This window comes from Lepidochelys olivacea (genome assembly GCF_965140295.1).
Source record: "Lepidochelys olivacea isolate rLepOli2 genome assembly, chromosome: 27".
NCBI classification, from domain to species: Eukaryota; Metazoa; Chordata; order Testudines; family Cheloniidae; genus Lepidochelys; species Lepidochelys olivacea.
In genome coordinates, this window is record NC_140437.1 from 9,296,619 (window position 1) to 9,318,614 (window position 21,996).

Genomic DNA, 21,996 nt, shown 5'->3' on the forward strand with positions numbered 1-21,996 from the left:
AATAAGGTTGCTCAACTTTCCTAGACTATCCCTTGCCTACTTCAGATCCCTTTATCCCTCAGTTGCAGGTTGCAGATTTCACAGCCCACTGCTAAGATTTCAGCTCTTGCAATGTCCCCATCCCATAAAGCTCTCTATCCGAAAGGAAAGTAGTGTTTGTAATGCTGGGCAGAAAAAACGTTTTGGATGAGCAGTTTAAAAAAAAAAAGTTTTCTTTAGTTCATCTTTTAAAATCTGTGTCCTGCCTTTGCTACAATTGCCTAGAAGGAGAAGAGGCTGCTGGGTGGGAAAATGTGTAGCGATGAGGAGGGAGAAGTTTCCATATACAGTATTTTAATGAGGCAACATGCAGTGCACTGCTTCTGAGAATATCTGATCAAAACTAAGTTTAGGGCCACCACAGTTTTCTGTGTCTGATTCAGCCGCGTTCTGTGCTGGTGCCACTCTCCTGACCCTGAGTACTGTATCAAACAAAGTTAGATGAGCAGTTCTCAGACTTTAAGACCTATCCCATCACACCTAAAACAATCTAGTACTTGGCATTCTGCTGTCGTAATTAATCAGTGTAACTAATATCTTTTCTTGTTCTGATGGTACCATGCACAACAGTTAGAAACTCACTGTACAAGATGTGAAAGTGGTTTCTCCTTAGCTGCTATATATGGGTACTTCCTGAAAAGCTTTGAAATAGGGCTAGTGTTTACCTATCTTAGGCAGTTTATTTTTGCCATTAAAACAGGGGCCAGGTTACTATGACTCCTGGATCCTGATCATGGTTCAGTTGCTTATCTAGAGCAACTCTGCCTCGATTCACTAATCTGTAACATGGGTATACCTGCACCTCTTGTGAAGTTGGGTGGTTGTAAATGACTTTGAAAAGTACGAAGCATTTGTAGAATGAGGATGATACTGACCTAAAGTCCATTGAGATCTGTAAGAGCTAAGGATCATTGTTCTGAGCCTTTAAAGAGTGCAAAGGCCTAAATTAAGATAGTCTGGTTAAGGCTTTGAGTTTCCAGCTCTTTGCTTGAATGGCCCCAAAATGTGCAGACGTGGAGAAGGGCAGTATTTCCGTTAACTAGGGGAATCCTGTTCTGCACGTTCACATGCATTGCAGCACATTTCAAACATGTTATTCCAGTCACTCCTATTGACCTCCGCTATCAGAACGATCTTTCCAGGAGCTCTGCTTTTGTTAACAGATCCTCTCTTTGCTGGCTCTCCGTTCCTGAGCTGCTGCTTTGCTGACAACAGTTTTGGCAGAACCAGAGAATCCTTTTTTTTTTAAAGGTTTATTGTATTTTTTTAAATGTATTACAGCGGCGAGTGGAGCAGCCACTATATGGGGTAGATGGCAGTTCTGCAAAGGAGCCGCAGGAAGAACACTCTCCTCTGCCAACGCTGATGTCTATGATGCTGGCAAAACAGCGGCTTGAGAGTGAGCAGTTGGTACAGAGGGGAGCTGGCCTCTGTTTTGCTTTTGTTTCGGTGAGCAGTTTTTAAAAAACCCAAGCCCAGGGCAGAGGCTGTGTTAAGGGATTGGGAATGGGATGTGGAGTCTTTCAGCTCTAGGGCTCTGGTTTACATCCAGCCTGGGTTACTAGTGACAGTCTTTACCATCTAACAGCTGGTTCATGACCTATGTGAAAAGTTGCTTCCAGCAACTTTTGCCTTCTAGAGAAATCTGTCTGGTGTAGATGCTTGTATTTCAATTTAAGAAGCTAAATTGATAAAGCCGAAGTAGATTCCTGACTGATTTTAGGCTAAACCAACTACTCTCAAAGCTGGAGTAACTGCCAGTACGGCTGAGAGACCAGGTGGGTGAGGGAATATCTTTTATTGGACCAACTGCTTTTGGTGAGAGAGACAAGCTTTTGAGCTTACACAGAGCTGCTCTTCAGGTCTGGGAAATGCGCTCAATGTTGCAGCTAAATACAAAGTAAACAGATTGTTTAGCATAAGTAGTTAAACATATTTCAAGGGACAATTCAAAGGTGAAGCGGCCTGTTAACACCTCTCCAGTCATGGGGAAGTAAAGTGTGTGTGGGGGGGGGGAAGCTGGCAGAGGGGGTAAGTGGGTTATATGGCTGTAATAAGCCATAAATCCAATGTCTCTATTCAGTCCATAATTTTTCAGTATCTAGCAAAATTGTGCATTTAAGCTCCCAGGCCAAACAAGGACACTTTGCCAGAGAAGTAGACCACATCATGGAATGGGCCACCCAAATACCCCAAGTGAACCTGCTTCAGTACAGAAATGAAACCCTCTCCAGCCACACACCTCTAGTTGTCATTTAATTGCAGCAAGTGAGGCTTAGGTTGGGCATTAGGAAAAACTTCCTAAGGCTATGTCTCTACTGTGCCCCTTACATTGGTGCCGCTGCAGCCAGGCCATTGTAAGATGCACAGTGGAGACAAAATAAAATCACGCTGAATGAGGGGTGGTAGCTTCATCCACAGGGGAGCGGCTCCCGCTCCCGTTGAAGTGCTGTCCACACAGGTGCTTTTTGTCATTAAAACTTTTGTCGCTCAGGGCTTTTTGTTTTTCACAGCCCTGAGCGACAAGTTTTAACAATGAAAGTGCAGTGTAGACAAAGCCTAAGTGTGAGGGTGGTTAAGCACTGGAACAAATTGCCTAGGGGGGTTGTGGAATCTTTGTAATTGGAGGCTTTTAAGAACAGGTTAGTCCATCACCTATCAGGAATGGTCTAATTATTACTTAGCCCTGCCTTGAGTGCAGGGGACTGGACTAGAAGATGACCTATTGAGGTCCCTTCCAGTCCTACACTTCCATGTTCATCACCCTACACTGGAACCCATACATTTTATCATCAAACAATTACAACCCATACTCGATGGGGACACCATCCTGAAAGAAATCTTTTCTGAATCCCCCTCTTCTGGCCTTCAAACAACCACCCCCTACCCAGCCTCACTAAGCTCATCATCAGAAGCAAGCTCCCCACAGACCAGAGCAGAACAACTCAAAGCAGCATCAGACCCTGCCAGCACAACAGATGCAAAACCTGTGGACATATCTCCACTGCTGCAATTATCAACATCCCCTACAGCACGCCATGGGTTCAAGATCCATGGGTTCTACACATACCTATCACGTGTGGTGTGCTAGTGAACTAAATACCCAATAATAACAGTGGGTGAAAAGAGACAACCACTGCACTCTCAAATAACCTTTCACAGAAAGATAAAAGACCTGTGGGTGAACACAGCACAAAGCGATGACTCTATATCTGACCTCTTCTAATCCTCAAAGGAAAACTGCAGGACACCTTCAAAAGATGAGCCCCTCCTAGCTTTTTTTTCTTTTCCCCACTGTGATGGAGAGGTGTTAACTACTTATGCTAAACAATTTATTCCACCTTATACTTACTGTGATATTCTTGAGTACATTTCCCAAACCTGAAGAAGAGCTCTGTGTAAACTCAGAAGCTTGTCTCTGTCACCAAAAGCGGTAGGTCCAATAAAAGATATTCCCTCACCCGCCTTGTGTCTCTAATTTACTGGGACCAACATGGCTACAACAACACTGCATAAAGACAGCTGAGAACGTTTATGAAATGTTACTGAAGTTATATTAAAGTTCATAGAAATGTATCTTTTGCAGGAGTGCCAACCCCAAATGTTCAAAAATCATGTCCGGCTCCCCAAAAATCATGAGATTGGCTTTAAAATCATGAGATTATGTCAAAATAACAGATTTGGTGTTTACTTGCCTGCTGCTTTTTGAGGCTGGGGGGGGGGGGGGGCGGGCGGGCGTCACATTTTGAAGCTTTCTCCACAGCCACGAGGTCTAAAAACTCACTTCTTAAAGAATGAAGGCCAAAATTGTTGCACATCCACTTGACTCCAGGAGTTGGGGCTTTAAGGAAAACAATAATTATCATGAGACTTACGATAAGACCATGAGAGTTGGCAACACTGCAAGTTTAAACCGATTGAGCTGGGCTTTCTGGGAAGGATCAGTTTCCCTTCTCATAGCCCAAACCTCGGAAACATTTTTTAAATGGTTTTAGCTGAACGACATTGAGACCAGAAAGCATCTTCCATATAAAATGAGTGTGTGTTTGCATGAAGAATTGCAGTCACGTTAATACCTGGTAGTAGGTAATTATGCTGGCTTTCTGTTGCAGGCCCAGCAAGGCAGCCCCTCTTCTACCGGATCAGGGAACACAGAGCATTCCTGCACCTCCCAAAAACAGATTTCCGTCCAGCACAAACAGACACAGGTATAGGCCAACAAACTGTAAAGCATATTGCCCCCTTCCATCTAAGCTTTACATTTGGTGCAGTTCCGGCACTGGAGAAGAGAAGAGGGACATGAGTCTTGGTAGGTGGCAACCTACTGACTTCATCGAGGGACTGCGTTTGGACTGTTGGATCTATTTGCGACACTGCTAATCTGTTGTCACCCTGAACGAGTCCCATGACCTCTTTGTGCCTGTTTCTCACTGTAAAATGGATACTTCCCTACCTAACTGATGATGGCGATTACTTGCTCTTTAGAACACTTTGGGACCTGATAAAAGACATACTCAGGGTCTAACTGATTTCCGTATTTGGGGTCAGGAAGGAATTTTCCCCCAGGTCAGATTGGTAGAGATCTTGTGGGATTTTTTTTACTTCCTCTGCAGTGTGGGTCACTTGCTGAGTTAAAGTAGATTAAATGGTGGGTTCTCTGTAACTTGATGTCTTTTTAAGTCAAGATCTGAAGTCTTCAGAAGCTCAGCCAGAGGTCATGGGCCTATTGCTGGCATGGGTGGGTGAAGTTCTGTGGCCTGTGATGTGCAAGAGGCGAGACTAGATCAGTGGTTCTCAACCTGTGGACCACTTGCAGCCTAATCAGCACAGAGCTGCAGCCTATGTGACATCCTCAGGACCATACAGGTAGTATATTGGATGCAGCCCACAATGGTAAATAGGTTGAGCACCACTGGACTAGATGATGATGGTTCCTTCTGGCCCTAAAGTCTGAGTCTAAGAAACAATTGCCAACTGGTACGAGCTGTTCTTCCCCACAGTACCCATAATTCCTGTTTATGTTACAGGGAATCCAATATGTAAGTTTTCAGAAACAAAGACTTGTATCTGTTTCTGCTGTTAAAAGGGAACAGTTCAATTAGAGGACGTTATTTAAAACGAGAGCATACAAATGGAAAACAAACATCAGATGTAATACTTCCCCACAAGGCCATCGTAGGGCTGTGTGAAGACTAACGTCCTGTCTAAGCCAATCTGAGATCTTCAATGTGCACAGTCTTACTCTGTCTACCTACTGAAATTTTAGCTTTGAACTGAAATACATTTGAAATCATGGCTGAGAGGCTGTGCATTTTACACCTCCCCTCATGCTAGCTGTGTTATTGCCTGGGAGAACATTGAAAACCGGAGGCCTTAAGGGCACTAAACAAAATTCGTGAATGCAATACAAGAATCTATATTTACAACAGAAGGTGGGGCTTTTGGAGCTCTTCAGATGCCACTGCGATTTCAGTGTTCCCCATGGCCAAATTTTCTAACACTTGTCTGCTCGTATTGTCTGACCTTTATGCTAGGGGTGTGCACCCTGTAGAATGAGAAGAGTGAAAATAAATCCTGGTTTCACCAGAGTTCTAGATTGCACAAAGCCCCACTTTCTAGAATAAACTATTGAGAACCATGACAAATGACCAAGACACGTATATAGCAAGCTTTCTGTAGCTGAAATATTCTCTGTTTTCATCTGACTTTGTTTTGTGATGTTTGTCTCTGCAGTCTGACCTCACAATGGAAAAAATATCTGCACTAGAAAACAATAAAAACTCTGACCTGGAGAAGAAGGAGGGGAGGATAGATGACTTATTAAGAGTAAGTGTAAACATGAAAAGGCTCTTGTAAAAACCTGCTTTTTGTAGCATCCTGGTATTGCAAAAGTGGAACACGTGCACAAATCAGGATTTTCTATACTACATTTGGGGAAACTGACACTCGTAGAGAAGGAGATAACATGAATACCTTTTCAAAGGATAATTGGCAAATTGGTTAGGCTGAGAATAGGAGTTCTTGAGGTAGAAGCTATAGGCAGGCTTGCCAGTATATGTAGATACCAAGTATAGCAATTAGGCTGATCTGATGGATACAGCTATTCTATCTCATTATTTGTAAGTAAAAGAACTTCTTCTGAAGAAACTGTTTCATTCTAAATGATGAGATCTAGGAGACTTGTCACTTGACTCTCAAAGGAAGCGATGGAAGCTATCCTCTAAATTAGAAACCATATAAAGCACTGGAGAAAATACACAGTGGGGCAGGGAACCCTACCTGGAAGACTCCATCGGACATGTAGGCATGTTGTCTACCAGAAGAAAGCAAGAGTCAAGGAGTAGAAAGCAAAACTGAACTTTTCCTTTTATTCCAGACTCTTCTGTATTGAAAACATTCCATAAAAAATGCTTGTTTCTGACCACACTAAGGCCCTTATTCTGCAAAGACTATACTTGGGTGTCTGGCCTCCATATTTAGGAGAATATGTATGTGAAAGAGAGATGCTTTTTATGGCATGGTCAAAAACTTGAAAGATTTTTGTGGAACACTTTCAAATAAACCAGGATGACAAATAATTCTGTTTTCTAGTGACTTCAAGAGTAACTCCTAATTTTTTTTTTAAGAGGCCTACACCACTTGAGGCTTAATTGGATGCCAAATGACAGATGTTTTCTGTTTTTTAGGTATGTCCTTTTCTAGTCTACACGGGTAATACCCATGCAACCTTGATGTTCTTGAAACACATCTCAGTTTCCAGAAAGAGAGTCTATAGCAGGGCTGACCAGCTGTGCCAGAGAGCAATCCTACAGCTGAAAGTGCAAAGGATGTCATCTTGCTGCTTCCCGTCAGTGTTCAGTAGAGAGGAAGGAGGGTCTGGTGATTATTGTGAGAGCCTGGGACTTGAGACGCTAGTTCAGTTCACTGCTATGCTATAGACTTCCCATGTGACCTGGGGCAAATTACTTATGCTGACATAAGCTGTAGTGTAGACATAGCCTAAATTATGTTGCTTGGGTGGGAGGGTGAATAAATCACCCCCCTGAGCGACATAAGTTACACAGACCTAAGTGCCAGTGTGGACATAATTACACCAGCCCCCACAAGTGGCAATAGCTAAGCTGACAGGAGAGCTCTCTCCTGTCTTCTTAGAGCGGCTACAGTGGTGCAGCTGCACCACTGTAAACTCTAGTGTAGCCATGCCCTATGTCTCTCTGCCTCAATTCCCGACCTGTGAAATAGGATATCCCTTCCCTACCTCCCACGGTGTTGATAGGTGCTCAGATACTCTGGTAATGGGACCAGATACATACTATGGAGAGTGGATTCACGTGATCTTTTATCTTGGCAACAAGTTGGCTGCTAATTTGCTTTTCTCTGACCTGTTCCCTGGAGCCAGCTGAGTAGAGTACCTTTCAAGGTGATACATGGCTTGGCTTTTTCAGGGCAGCCTTGAACACGGAAAGTTTGTATTTTGTCTTCATTGACCTTGTGTACTTTCTTTTTAGGCCAACTGTGATTTGAGACGGCAGATTGATGAACAGCAAAAGATGCTGGAGAAATACAAGGAACGGTTGAACAGATGTGTGACAATGAGCAAGAAGCTCCTTATAGAAAAGGTGAGCTGCTAGCTTTCCAAGTCTCTGTATCCAGAGCCACCCGGCTTTGGAAAACACACTCACTCTGTCATGCCTGTCCTGAACTCTGGAAACTTGCTCTTCAGAATGGAGTGAAACTTGTAGTCATTTGAAATACAGAATTAGAGCTGTGCGTTTTGAATTATTTCTCTGAAATGGTAATGGGCAATGGCTTTCAAAGTGCAGAGCCTTTTGGCTTTCTTTTGTCAACCTCAAAAGGAAACCAGCATCCATTCGTCTGAGCAGAATAGCCTGAGTTGTTGCATCTTATAATTCACTTGGCATTACTTGCTGTGGATGGTTATGTAGGTATAAAGTAGCATCTGTGATCCTAGCAGTGCAAGAGAATATTGGAGGAGACTACACAAGAAGGCACCATGGCCCAGTAAATGGGAGCTAGGACTCAGAGCTAGGTGTCAGATGTGTTTTGTGACTTAGGGGAAATTGTTTAACTTTTGCCTGTTTCTAACTGTAAAATGGAGAATGTCCTTGTAAGGTGCTTTGAGTCCTAGTGATGAAAGCACACTATAAAAATACTAGGTTATTGCTTACCAGCTTTCAGCCTGCTTCAGTGTTAAAAGACTTCATTACAGTTAATGTTTTTAATTTAGTCCTTTTTTATATATTGTTAAACCATTTACATCTGATGCGTGAAGGTATCAGGAAATATTGTGGCAGTGTTGAAAACTTGTTTGAATTGCTTTAGTTGCGGCACTGATTGGTCTTAATTGGGCATGACCTCCCGTCTGTGAAAGTGAGGGATTTGTAACTAGATGGAGCTGAATGTTTGTAGAACAGGTGCTGTGGAAGCTTCACTAACTGAGCTTTGCCAGTTCATCTTGATCCTTGTCAATGGCAATATTAAGAGTTGCCTAAGAACAGAGTATTTAAAATACTGCATAACTTTCAGCTCAAAATTGATCATTAGTGCTGCTGATTCAACACTACTGTCTTGTCTTCTTCCAGTCAAAACAGGAAAAGATGGCATGCAGAGATAAGAGCATGCAGGATCGACTGAGACTGGGTCATTTCACTACAGTCCGGCATGGGGCCTCTTTCACCGAGCAGTGGACAGATGGCTACGCTTTCCAGAACCTCATCAAGTAAGAGTAGAAGCTCTCGTCTTTTTCTCAGGAGGCAGAAAAGAAAATCCATCTCTCGTGCCTGTTATCCCAAAGCACTTTTGGCTAATATGTGAGCTATATGAGGTGATCTCTACTGCCCTTTAGATTGAAACTGAGCCTACTATTTGACAATGCACAAACAATACTCGACAATATTTTTAGGCCAGACAGCAAAGAATATTCTTCCAGTAAAAACTCTGTTGTAGTTTAGGGAGTCAGAATCTAATTACCAGAGTTGGTGTAGCCAGAACAGTGGGCTAATGCTGCCTCTCACAAAAAAGGCCACAGTGACTATAAGTAGTCATGGCCTCTATCTTACACCCATTTGAAATACAGAAAAGATAAAGATTGAATGAGTTAAAGGGACACAAATTATATAGTGCTAATTATTACCTTACCTATGCCTTCAGTTAGAAGTGACACTCGATTAAAACAAATTTACTTTTAACTCTTTTTGCAACTCTCTCATCTTGGAACATCCGTGAAGTTAGTCTCACTTCTGGTTCTTAATTCAGCAGTGTTTTGGCTGCAAGCCAAAGGAGAAGTATGTATGCGTTCTTTAACAAATAATGTAGACATTTCTCTTGGACTCAGGTTTTGTTTAAACAAACCACCCCCTCCCCTTTTTTTAATACAAATATCTAAGTTTTTTGGCCAACGCCAAGTTGCTCCTTCTATGCCTAGCTTAACTGATGGTTTCTCTTTGACAGCAGTGCTTGTCTATGGTGAAAACAGATTTGCTTTATTAAGCAAATTCTTTGAGAGCAGCTAAAGATATAGAAGATGTTCTAATAGCAGTAAAATTCACACCTGTTTCCTCTTGGGGAGAGAGACCCGCCTATATTCTCAATGCACCTGGCCAACTGTGCAATGCTGGGTCAGGGGGGATAGGACTGAGGAGGAGGGCAGGAATCCAATCCTGATTCTGTCTTCAAGGTGTAAGCAGACTGGATTTTTAGATGGATTTTCACAACTGTGTGTGTTATGGTTGGTCGCACCAGGCTGTGTGTATTATTTTAAAGAAGTTTTAAAAGAGAAAATCCACAATACTTAACTTTTTTTCTGGCAACAATGTTCGGAGAGAAAGGGAGCTGCATAACCCAGGAAATGGAAATGACAAAACCCTTTTACACAAGTCATCAATAGAAGTACCCTGTAAATTCCTGCCTGGCCCAGGCCATTAAGTGGGACTTCCATGCAAATATATCTCACATGAAGTAATGTTTTATTTACAAGCATGCAAAGACAAGAGCATGCACAATCCTCTAAGATTGAGTCGCTTCTTTGTAGTCTGACTTGGGAACCCATTTCATCAAGCAGTGCACAGATGGTCCGGGGCTTTAGAATCTCCTTTAAGGGAAGAAGTCCTTTGTTTTCTTCTGCAAGAGACAAGAAAATAGAGGTGCTTTTGAAAGTTTTACCTGCAATCTCTAACTCCCATTTTGTGACTTAACTGCCAGAGTGTAATTGAAAGCTGGTGGAACTTAGTCTCCTAAGTAATTTTGGTGCTTTTCAAAATTTTACCCTGTGTTTTAAATTAAAATGACAGGCAGTTTTAATGATAGCTTTCTTCTGCAAGAAGAAGGTCCATTATTGGTGGAACTGAAAAAGGTTTGCATTGCTTTAAGAAGTTGCCTTTAAAAGCTGGGGATCATTTGACCATAACTGTGCAGTAGAGGGCTCACTTTGCAGGGAAGGCAGTGATCTAGAATAGATCCTTTTAGGGACCTATGAAAAGTGAGTGGGGTAGCTGACAAAGCCAACCTCCTGTCATGGCTAACTATAAATCATGGTTCATTCCTGGGTTTTCTTTAAGATGATCACAAGTAGAGAGATCATCACTTGCATGCTTATGATTTGGGCGCAGGATTTAATCCGTTGGAGGGTTTCTCATATTTCAGCAAATGAAGACTCCCTCGCTCTATAAATTGACTAACCTTTATCAAGTTGAAGGATTTGACACCTCCCTCCCACAGTTGGCATGTCTTTCCATACCTTGTGTTAAAACACTTGATTTACTCATCCTAGGAGAAGTGATTTTGAAAATCATTTTGCTAATCTGGGGGGGGATACTAACAACAGCTATGTACATGTAATTAGTCATCTGTTTCCATTACTTGTATTTTTATAGTCTCTCTGCCCCTTTCTCGCCCCACCCCACTCCCTCTCCCCAAGGCAACAGGAGAGGATAAATTCCCAGCGGGAGGAGATAGAAAGACAACGAAAGATGTTAGCAAAACGGAAGCCACCTGCCATGGGACAGACCCCTCCCGCAAGCAACGAGCAGAAACAGCGCAAGAACAAGACCAATGGAGCAGAAAATGAAACGTACGTTACATGGCTTTGTATTGGGGCATTCCAGAGCAGCAGTGTTTTTATAGGATATAGTTATCTTCTGGGAAATAGAATACTGCATTCACTTCTAAGCTTTAATGTTTATCTCATAGACATTCCTTGTAAAAAAAAAAAAAAAAAAAAATTGTAGAATAAATCTAGCATTCCAGAACTTGTGGCTGCAGCCCTAAATATTTTCCATTGGAGTGAAATAGGGATCAATGTTGCTCATAGTAAGTTGGGAAAGTAGAATTTTTTTTTCATGTGCAAGCAGTATTTTTTTAAGCCTTGCAGCTGCATCTGTATCTAGCCTCAGACTTGAGAGAATAAATGGTGCAAATTTTTTGTTCTCTGCTGAAATTTTCCCATCAGATTTATCAAATAATCTCTCTAGATTCCACCACAACTGTGCATTTCACACTTCCCAATAAAGAAATGGTATATGGGTTAGCAGTATTTATCCCGTTGGGCTTTCTTTGGAGGATTTCAAAATAAAGCAGATATATTGGGGAAAGATTCTCCACATAATATAATACTTAAAGCAGTCCTTTCTGTCTCCAAAGCACTTGCCAACATCAGCTAATTCCACTGGTGGGGAGGCAAAAGATCATGCTCTCTCCTCTTTTCTCTTGTGCACAATATGTTATTTTCAGTGAATTTATTGCTCTCAAACATGCCGTCTTGACCCTGCTGGGGACTAAAGCCATTTTTCTCCAGAACAATTTAGCACAGATAGTGGTGAGTCCAAGCTTTGCTGCCTCCCCAGTAGGTGTTGGTCCTTCTTCCAAGCCAGGATTATCTCTGAGGATGCGAGGGGTGGAGTTCAGTCTCCGAGCCCATTTCCTCCTTGTCTCTTCTACTGACACTACCAAGGTGATCAGTTACCAAGTGTGTTAAGGAAACCGACCTACTAGGAAGTAGACTAATGGCTTATCTACACCGACCTATAGTATGCGGCAAGCTGGGGTGTGAAGCCACCATTCACTAGCCCTCCACAAGCTAACTGTCCATGTGCACCCTGCTTACGTGCATTCACAGTTAGTTACTTCGTGTGCTGTGATCTGGTCCTTTTTGAAACAGAACTAGTTAAAGTGTATTAACTGTTAATGCATGTCAGCAGGGTCCACGTGGACAGTTTGGACCGTTGGTCCACGTGGACAGCCTAGTGTGGGGTAGATTCACACCCCAGACTGCCACAGTCTGAACATTTGGGTAGACAAGCACTCAGTTCAGTTGATTATCTGGGGCTTCCATGAAGCACTTGGCTACCAATAACCAAGGCAGCAAACAAACTTCTGACCTAATGGTGAAAGGCTCCATCCCCTATAACCCAAGCTTCCGAGCCATCTGTTCCCTCTCCCTGCCACTACTCCCAGACATCTCTTCATTCCTGCCATGTTTCTATCTCCCCTCTTCCCTTCAGAGTTCCTTTCATTTTGTGCTCCTTTCATTCCTTTCCTCTCTTTACTCATTCAGTCCTTATCCTTGGTTCCTAGAAAGGTCCATTCCACACTCGAGTCCCATGTAATCTTCCATAAATACAGTAAACCAGGATCATAATTTTGAATGGCTTTCTATATTTCATTTTGCTAAAATTGCTTTGTGGGGATTGCATGACTTAGTGGAGCTGATGAGAGCCCAGGGCCCTTTTCAGTCTCTATTTCAGAGTGTGCCCGTCTAACAAAAGCTGCCACTGCCTTTTGGCACTCATGATAAAGATGTCAAAGAACTAAACGAGCCATGGAGAGAAGTCTCCTCATTAACGGGAATGGTGCTTCCTCTTTCATGGTTGATGTGTGGAGTCTGGTTGAACTGTAGTGGAACGTGTTACCTGTGCTTTAGGCAAATAGAGGGCTTCATAGCAAAGATGAATCCAAAACCATTAACTGTGGCTTATGTCACACATGTCAGTTGCTATATACTCCTTTATGGTAACACCAGTATGTATCAGCACACTCACTGAGGTCTGGAGGTGCAGACTGAATGTCTATATGTGATTTTTTTTAAAAAAAAAAAATCTTAGGAAGAATAAAGACTTTTCACAGCTTGCAACTATAAACTTGAGGGCACAAGAGAATGTTTATGGCTCTTTCCCACTTCCTCTAGAAGATTTGCCACTTAGAATGTATGGCTAGTAAGACCAGGCCTGATGTTTGGGAGGGGCAAGACTTTTAATCAAGTGGTTTTTGTGCCAGATGCAGAATCTTAGGCTAGGTCTACACTACTGCGGTAAGTCAACTTACGCTACGCAAGTCCAGCTACATACCTTAGGTTGAGTTACCATGGGGTCTACACCGCAGGGGGTTGACGGGAGAAAAATCTCCCGTCGACTTACCTTACTCTTCTTGTTGGAGGTAGAGTACAGGGGTCAACTGGAGAGTGCTCTGCCGTCGATTTGGCGGGTCTTTACTAGACCCACTAAACCGACCGCTGGTGGATCGATCTCAAAGTGTCTATCCCTGCTGTAGTGTAGACCTGCCTTTAATGTAGTTAAGTTATGTATGTCCAGATGGGTCTGCTGTTTGTCATGCCTCATGAATAGCACCGATATTCTTCGAGTTTAGGGTGGCTTTTTAGCGGTTAGCACAGTTGCTGGAGACATCTTGTAAAGTTGGCTGGCACCAGGCGCATGTGGTCAGGGTGGAGTTTGTTAGCCTACGAAAACTTTGCTTTCTAAATGAGCTGGAGCAATTGGTATAATCAGGGTAAGCTCAGTTTTTACTAATTCGTTATGTTGTAGCCTTTGGTTCTAATGGAAACAATCCCTGATATTAACCAACATTGAAGCTTTCACTGCAGTGTATGGAGTCCCAGGCAGTTCAGGGCTGAAGTTGATATTCCACTAACCTTTCCCCTTAGGTCTCAGCATTGCAATATGTAAGAGATACGCAGGCTTCCCCCACTGTTCTGATAAGCTTTGCTAGAGTGGGGCAGTCAGAATTTTGAATGTTCTTGTTTCGTCAGTGTACGTCAACATAGTATGAATGTGTGTTTGATTTTTAAAAGCAGTTGCCTGCTAACTAAGTATATTATGGGTATATGTCAGCAGTGGCCAAACTTCCTGACCCTCCAAGCTACATGCGATAATCTTCAGAAGTTCGAGAGCTGGGTGCACCTGCCAGGGCTCAGGGCCTCTGCCCAGTGGCAGGGTGGTGGAGCTAGGGGCTTCAGTCCCACAGGAGGCACCTGCCAGGGTTTGGGGCTTCAGCAAGAGTGGGGCTGAAGCCCTGAGCCCCATCAGGTGCCTTGTGCTGGGCTGCAACTCCTAGACACCCTGTCTCACCCCGTCCGTCTCCTCGCCCCCCCCCCCCCCCCGGCTTGGCAGAAGCCCCTACCCCCACCATCCTGCTGGAGGGCAAAGCCCCAAGCTCCCCCGCAGTCTGATAGGTGGAGGATTTGGGAGGCTACACAAGCCGCATTTTAGGCACCCCGGTTGTATTTAGGCTGGGGGGGGCACTTTTGCCCTACACATAAGTGTGTCATATTTTGATACTTTCAAACTCAAACAGTTTACTTGTAGGTGATTCTTTTAATTTGTATTTAAATTTCTCCACCCTTGAAATAGTATTGTTTTGAAAGAGGGTTGTGCACATCATCTCCTCTTAAAGTAACTTTGTCAATCTTGTAAAATTCCCTTCGCATGCTTTTCAACTTCAAAATACCTTACAAAAATAACTTACTGCAAAAACTAGGATTTATTAACCTCATTGTATTGCCTTGGGCTGCCCCAGAAATGCAATTTCTGGCTGACAGTGTAGACAGTTCTGCAGGCTGAAAGTCTGGGGTTTTACCTACAAACCATTTCAAGGGTCATGGTGGATTCTCGATCACTGGCAACTTTTAAATTGTGATGGGATGTTTTTTCTAAAAGATCTGCTCTAGGAATTACTTTGGGAAGGTTCTCTGGCCTGTGTGATACAGGAGGTCAGACCAAATGGTCTCAATGATCCCTTCTGGCTTTGGAACCTATGGGGGAAAAATGGGGTTTTCCTTCAATCGCCAGTAATAATCTTTGAGTGTTTCCCAAATTCCTCCTCTTAAAAAATAGCCATTTGCAGTGTTTTAAAAATTGCCAGCCTAGTGAATTGTAAATGCCATTCAAATTCAGTGGGAGTTGGGTGCTAAGTCCTTTGGGGTCCTTTTAAAAATCCTACCCTCTTTAGAACTCAGTCTGAGGGTTTTGAGCACAGATATGTCATCTTGTTTAGGGTGCCTTAAAAGGGAGGAAGGGTGCTCCTGTGATAGGAGCATTGAGCCATGATTTACCCAAGAGTAGTTATGAAATTCAGTCACCTCCTGAAAATAAGCATCTATAATGTAAACATGGACAAGACTGTAATTTAAGGCAGGAAGCTGAATTTGTAGGGGGTTTTGTGGTCCAGTGTTTTCAGTAGCATAGCTCAGGCTGTCACAGAGCCCTCAGCTATAATGGAAGTAGTGTATTTCAAGTGTGTTTATATTAAATAGGACAGTGTTTATTTTCCAGCCACCTTGGCTTTTTTAAAATACTAGAAGCTAGCATGTAGCTATTTCTGGAAATACTAGGCCAGTGATAGTCATTCTATCGCTTGTCTGAAATGGGTAGATTGTCACTGATTAATCCTGTCTATCTGTCTCTTACACACAGCCCACGTTTGGTTTATTCAATTGTTCAGGTACCCCAAATCCTGCAATAGCAACCAGTTGTCAAAGCTTGCTGGTTAAGTCTGGGAAGTTCAGTCTGGGAAGGCTTCTTTAAAGCAAAGTAAATTTGAGATTACAGAACAATCTGGATTAACTGGATCTGATTTAAATGTAGGTCATTTTGTTTCTTGAGAGCTTGTGTTGTAATCTGTTCTCCAAGGAAGAACTACCAATATGCCACACAACTTTTTGTTCTGAGTCCCTCTGTAAACATTAATGGTATTGGTTGTATTTTTTTAGTACAGTATGTTAATTTGGAATGTAGTGATCTTTCGCAGTAAAGTGGATTTACAAGGAGAACCTGCATCCTGAATATTGGACTAAACGCTTTCTCGTACAATGGTAAAGCAGGCAAATTCCAATTATACTCACTGTTCAACTGTAGCTGAATTATAGCTACCACTAAGGGGCACCCATTCAAGGAGCAGGTATATTGGGAAATTAAGTAATCCTGGCTCTTATGTTTTAAGGGCTAGCCATTGTTTTAGGAAATGTTTGTGGAGGAGGGCAGGTTGAGATTTATAAGGTCCTTCTAGGCTGCTATACACCCTCCTGCAATTGCCTGGCCTGCCCCACTGCTATGTCAGGCTGTCTCCTGCATGCCAGGAGGTGTACAGGAACAGAAGAAGCTAGAGATGGGCAGGATATGGCATAGATCCCAGAGCTGTTCTGCACAGAAATGTCTGTGTAGCAGCATGAAGCTCAGAGAGTGGAGCTGCCTTCTAGCAACTCAGTACCACACTGAGTGTTAGGGAAGTGAGAAGCATAACATTGTGGAGCTGAGGAGGTGGCTAGAAGTTGGGAGGGAGTTGAGGCTTCTGTCAGGGGGAACAAGAGGAGTAGACAATTAAAGCTGTGTATTCCTGTCCACCTCCCTCCCCATATAAATCTTGTGGGTATAACATTGACAGCTGCAAGTAGTAGTGTGCTTTCTACACAACAGTCAGTTGGATCCTGAACAAATTCTGAAGAGATTGAAATTCATGTAATATAGCATCCCAGGGTAGTTCTCTGTAGATTTGTAATGAGATCTGATTGAATAGGTTTTCTTTTGCATTTTTATTTATTTTAAACACTGTTAAATTTCAGAAATAAAACAAATCAGAACATTCAAAAAGTGAAGGTTTCTGACGCAATGTTCAATATTTACAATATCTCCTCTTGGTTTCCTTTGTTAGGAGTAAACCTTAGTAAATTAAATATGTACCATGAAATAGACTTCAGACATGTGCAGTGCTCTATTACAGCATGTCAAGACTTGAGCACTATCTTCAGTATGAGAGAGACGGAAGAATGTGATATACAAATTTCAAACAGTCTGTCAGTTGCTGAAGGATACAGCATGCGATGCTCCTTCCTATAAGTGAGCAGATTATTAAATAAGTGTGTATTTGGCATGGTACACTGAAAATAGTCCATCCACTGGACAGGAATTGCACTAGAATGGAACTTTACTTACCAGTGCCATGGTAAATTGGCTGCATTGAAGCTTATGTCCTGTTTAGACCAGCCTGGCTGCCTGAAACTGTAATAGATACTGTGCTTACAAATGTGTGGGATATGTCTGTGACACTGTTCTCTTATGTATGCAGGTTAACATTAGCTGAATATCATGAACAGGAGGAAATCTTCAAACTCCGACTAGGTCATCTTAAAAAGGTAAAGAACTCTTTACAGCAAAGCTCTAAGAAGCACTGGGCCAGCTACATATGAACAGTAGTGGTAGCTATCTTTGTGTAAGAGCTATTGGCCTGAATGCAAAAAAGGAGACAGGCACCTAAGTCCCAGTTTTGCCTCCACTGCGAAGCACAAAACTCTTGCTGAACCCTGTAAGCTTCTAAACTTACTCAGCACCTACGTTTTCAGGGTAAAAGTTCCCAGGTGCCTGTGTTCCTGCCTCTGGGCACATATATTGCTGCCTCCCTCTAGGCCTGAGGTCCCCAAAGTGTGGGGCGTGCCCCCCTGTGAGGGTGTGGAGGAAACTCCAGGAGGTAAGAATGCTCAAGTCATATTTATCCTGTAGCTTCCTCCATTTTTACTACCAGTGGAGGAATCACAGGTCCACTTATTGTCAGTGTAATATGTAGCCCAGAACAGAAGAATCCATTTAGAACTTGACCTTTACAGAAAATGAAGTAATGCTCTAGGATTGTCTCATTGTCTGAGGCTGTGCTTACCCTCCTCCACTTTTGGGAACTGGATCATTTTTAATCAGTGAAAATAGAATACAAGTTGAAAAGGAGTGGAGTCTAATGTGATAATCCATGTATAATTTGAAACCTGGTGGATGCTGTCAGTAAAAGCTTATATATCCTGATTCAACCTTCTGTGTAAAAGGGCAGAATCAACTACTTAGAATCTTCCTTCCTTTCGGGGGTGAAGTTAAAATTACGTGCAGCACAGAAAGCCAAATCTCTGGGTAGCCCACATCCTCCCACTTCCTGGAGACATTTTAGTTTTCTGTGGCTTTTCTGGAAACCACTGGGCTTTTTATAAATCTGAAAAGATATCAAGATGCTGCTTAAGATATAACGCTACAGCTCTGTTCCAGAATCTGTGTAACTTTTAGGAGAGTCTTGGCTGTTTTTAACATCAGTGATACTTGTTAGACTCCACATGACACACTTCAACATTTCAGAATTACCTGCTGTTCAATCTTCCTATACAATTCTAGGATACCCTTTTTGTTTGCACCTAAAGTGTATCATTTAATCAGTGTGTTCCTAACTGCTGGAACTGAGGAAAACATAATTCACATGTTGGCTGGGGGAAAAGTGAAGAACTTTTATCAACTCCCACCTGTAGTTCCAATGCATAGTCACAAGCAAAACATCCCAATAATTCTCCTCCCTCCCTCCCCCCCCCACACTTGCTATCTTGAAGTTGACTGTAATCATTGTTTTCATTTTACCAAACCAGTTATGTACTATTAAATTCCAGTTATTGTGTCCATAAATCAGATGAAACTAGCTACCCAATAATGTCTTGAACTTTGTCATCTTTTTTCATACAGGAAGAAGCAGAGATCCAGGCAGAGTTGGAACGACTAGAGAGGGTTAGAAATCTACATATCAGGGAATTGAAAAGGATACACAATGAAGATAATTCACAGTAAGCACTGGGAGGCATGTGGGGGAGAGAATAGGCATCAAATGGTAACTTCTCAAGGAAAGCTAAATTCTCTTAGGATACATTTGTCTGGTAATGGGAATGCACCATGCTTAATTCTACTTTTAATATCCTGCCACCCACTGAGATATGCAGTGCTGTGCTGACTTAAAAGCATTTGTGTGTCAAATATGTAGGATTTAGTACTTTACAAATGACTTGGGAAGCTTTTGCAGTGTCAGTGGTAAATGACTATCCAATCATTTGAAAATTGGACATATATAACTTAACCACCTTTTTGAGTCTTAATTTGAAGTGTCCTCTCTGAGCTGTGTAATAGCTGTGATTTCTTATTAGTAGGTGGCATTACCATTGTCAATGTTAAATTGTCCTCTCCAGATTTAAAGACCATCCAACGCTAAATGACAGATACCTTTTGCTGCATCTTTTGGGTAGAGGAGGCTTCAGTGAGGTATATAAGGTAAGTTGGAAGAATTAGTCTGTTATATTGTATTTTGAGTCTGCACAGAAATAGTAAGCAAAATCTGACATTTGTTCTCTCAAATGGAGAGTGTATGTGGTTGTGGGGGAAGGAATGTAGAAATACATGTCGCATCTGGCTTTGATTTAGACAGCAGACCTGATATTTAGTTTCTGTTCTCCGCAAGATTTTATTGAAACATGCATTTGTTGGAGAATGTCACACTGGTATGACCAGGAGAATGACATGAAATACCTCTTGAGACTTAAACAGGTGTTAGAAATCTGCTTTAAAAAGGTAGATTTGAAATGGCTACATTACAATAACGTGTCAGATTTAAAGCAAATGAAATGAAAATAACGTCCTAGGCTTAACAAATGAAGGCTGTGCCATATATCCCTGGAAGTGTTTTGTATCCCGCCATTGACGTGCTGAACAAACAATCCTTAGCCACATGGATAAGGATTATTTACATGATGTTGTTTTGTAAGATCAAGACCTATGATGTTTAGACTAGGCCATGCTGCTAATTGGAGAGATTAAGAGATTAATTTTAAATAAATTGAAAGCATCTGTTTCCCCAAGCAACCCATATGTGCTCTGTAGTTCATAGACTAATATAAGAATCAAATTGATTAAAATATAACTGTATACATTCAAGTATTGGACACTTATATGGATAAATAGACTATCTAGAGCCATCATATTAAGTTTGAAAAGGGATATTGAACCTCATGTTTCAGGATTTAGGGTAATCTCTAACATTAGGGGTTAGAACAAGATTGGGTTGGGACACGATTATCCCACACCTGCATACAATGGGATGTCTTACACTGTACTCCAAAGCGTCTGGTGCTAACCACTGTCAAAGACAGGATCCTGGATTAGACGGAACACTGCATGGATCCAGCAGCACAATTCCAACATTTGTGTGTGCTGGGTTGCACTTTAAGATCCAGAGGGGTGAAAAATTTCAGCATGAGCTATGTAGCTGAACAATTTGGCTCTCCAACCACAAATAGGTTGAAACTTCTTCTACCTGGAGATGTAACATCTAGCAATGTGTATTAAACTAATATATGTCCTATGCATTTTTTAAAATTACGTACAAGTGACTTTGGTGGCTCAAGGTGTCATGGCAGAGAGTCTTCCTTGCCAGTTCAAATCAAATATAGGTTGTTACTATCTCATGGCTGTTTTGCTTGTGTGAAATGATTAGTGCACTCAGTCTAGATCCTAGTGGACGGACTAGTGTTCCAAAATCACCAATTGTCTTACACTAATTGACTCCCTTATTGGCAGGTAAATTAAAGGACAGACTCTTAAGTTGTATTCAGAGTAGTTGATAGCATTAGTGACAGGATCTACAGCATATTGCCATCTCTTCTTTGCTTTGGGACACTAGTATGGAATCTCTTGTTCACATTTGCAGTATTAATTTGAAATTTCAACTCTACTGATACTTTCTTTGTAGGCATTTGATTTAACAGAACAGAGATACGTAGCTGTGAAAATTCACCAGTTAAATAAAAACTGGAGAGATGAGAAGAAAGAGAATTATCACAAGTAAGTGGTGCTGTAAAGCCAAAATACCAGATAGCAGAACAATGCATTGCTGTTTTTTCCCCCTTTTTTGGCCTGAGAATTGGTTCCTATCTATTGATACTGACTAGAATATGTTTCAGAGTAGCAGCCATGTTGGTCCATATCCGCAAAGAAAATGAGGACTTATGGCACCTTAGAGACTAACGAATTTACTTGAGCATAAGCTTTCATGAGCTCATGCAGCTCATGAAAGCTTATGCTCAAGTAAATTCGTTAGTCTCTAAGGTGCCACCAGTCCTCCTTGACTAGAATATGTATTTTAATGCAGCTAAATGTAAAGGTGTACATCTAGGAACAAAGAATGTAGGCCATACTTTCAGGATGGGGGACTCTATCCTGGGAAGCAGTGATTCTGAAAAAGATTTGGGGATGCTGGTGGATAATCAACTGACCATGAGCTCCCAATGTGATGCTGGGGCCAAAAGCACTAATACGATTGTGGGATGCACAAACGGGAATCTTAAGTAGGAGTAGAGAGGTGGTTATACTTCTATATTTGGCACTGGGCAGCCACTTCAGAAAACTCTGTCCAGGTCTGGTGTCCATAATTCCAGAAGGATGTTGATAAATTGGAGAGGGTTCAGAAAAGAGCCACGAGAATGATTAAAAGATTAGAAAACATCCCTTTATAGTGATAGACATAAGGAGCCCAATGTTGTTTAGCTTAACAAAGAGAAGGTTAAGGGGTGACTTGATTAGTCTGTAAGTATCTACCTAAGGAACAAATATTTAATAATGGACTCTTCAGTCTAGCAGAGGAAAGTATAACATGATCCAATAGCTGGAAGTTGAAGCTAGACACATTCAGGCTGGAAATAAGGTGTAAATTTTTAAAAGTGAGAATAATTAACCATTGGAAAAATTTACGAAGGGAGGTGGTGGTTTCTTACTCGCTGACCGTTTTTAAACCAATACTGGATATTTTTCTCAAAGATTTGCTCTAGGAATTATGTTGGGAAAGTTTTTTGATCTGTTATACAGGAGG

At 41.9% G+C, this 21,996-nt stretch overlaps 1 protein-coding gene across 6 annotated transcripts in view; it reads left to right on the forward strand.

Annotated features, from left to right (window-relative positions):
• TLK2 (tousled like kinase 2) overlaps positions 1-21,996 on the forward strand; it is a 54,460-nt gene that overhangs the window by 21,321 nt on the left and 11,143 nt on the right. For 4 of the 6 annotated variants that reach the window (XM_084615521.1, XM_084615522.1, XM_084615524.1 and 1 more), the window contains 10 exons: positions 1,321-1,488; positions 4,152-4,247; positions 5,773-5,865; positions 7,548-7,658; positions 8,643-8,779; positions 10,976-11,128; positions 17,410-17,476; positions 18,831-18,928; positions 19,325-19,406; positions 20,881-20,972. In XM_084615521.1, the coding sequence (XP_084471647.1) occupies positions 1,321-1,488; positions 4,152-4,247; positions 5,773-5,865; positions 7,548-7,658; positions 8,643-8,779; positions 10,976-11,128; positions 17,410-17,476; positions 18,831-18,928; positions 19,325-19,406; positions 20,881-20,972 (1,097 nt within the window). The remainder of the gene's footprint in view (positions 1-1,320; positions 1,489-4,151; positions 4,248-5,772; positions 5,866-7,547; positions 7,659-8,642; positions 8,780-10,975; positions 11,129-17,409; positions 17,477-18,830; positions 18,929-19,324; positions 19,407-20,880; positions 20,973-21,996) is intronic. The other 2 variants (XM_084615525.1, XM_084615526.1) reach the window with 1 other exon arrangement.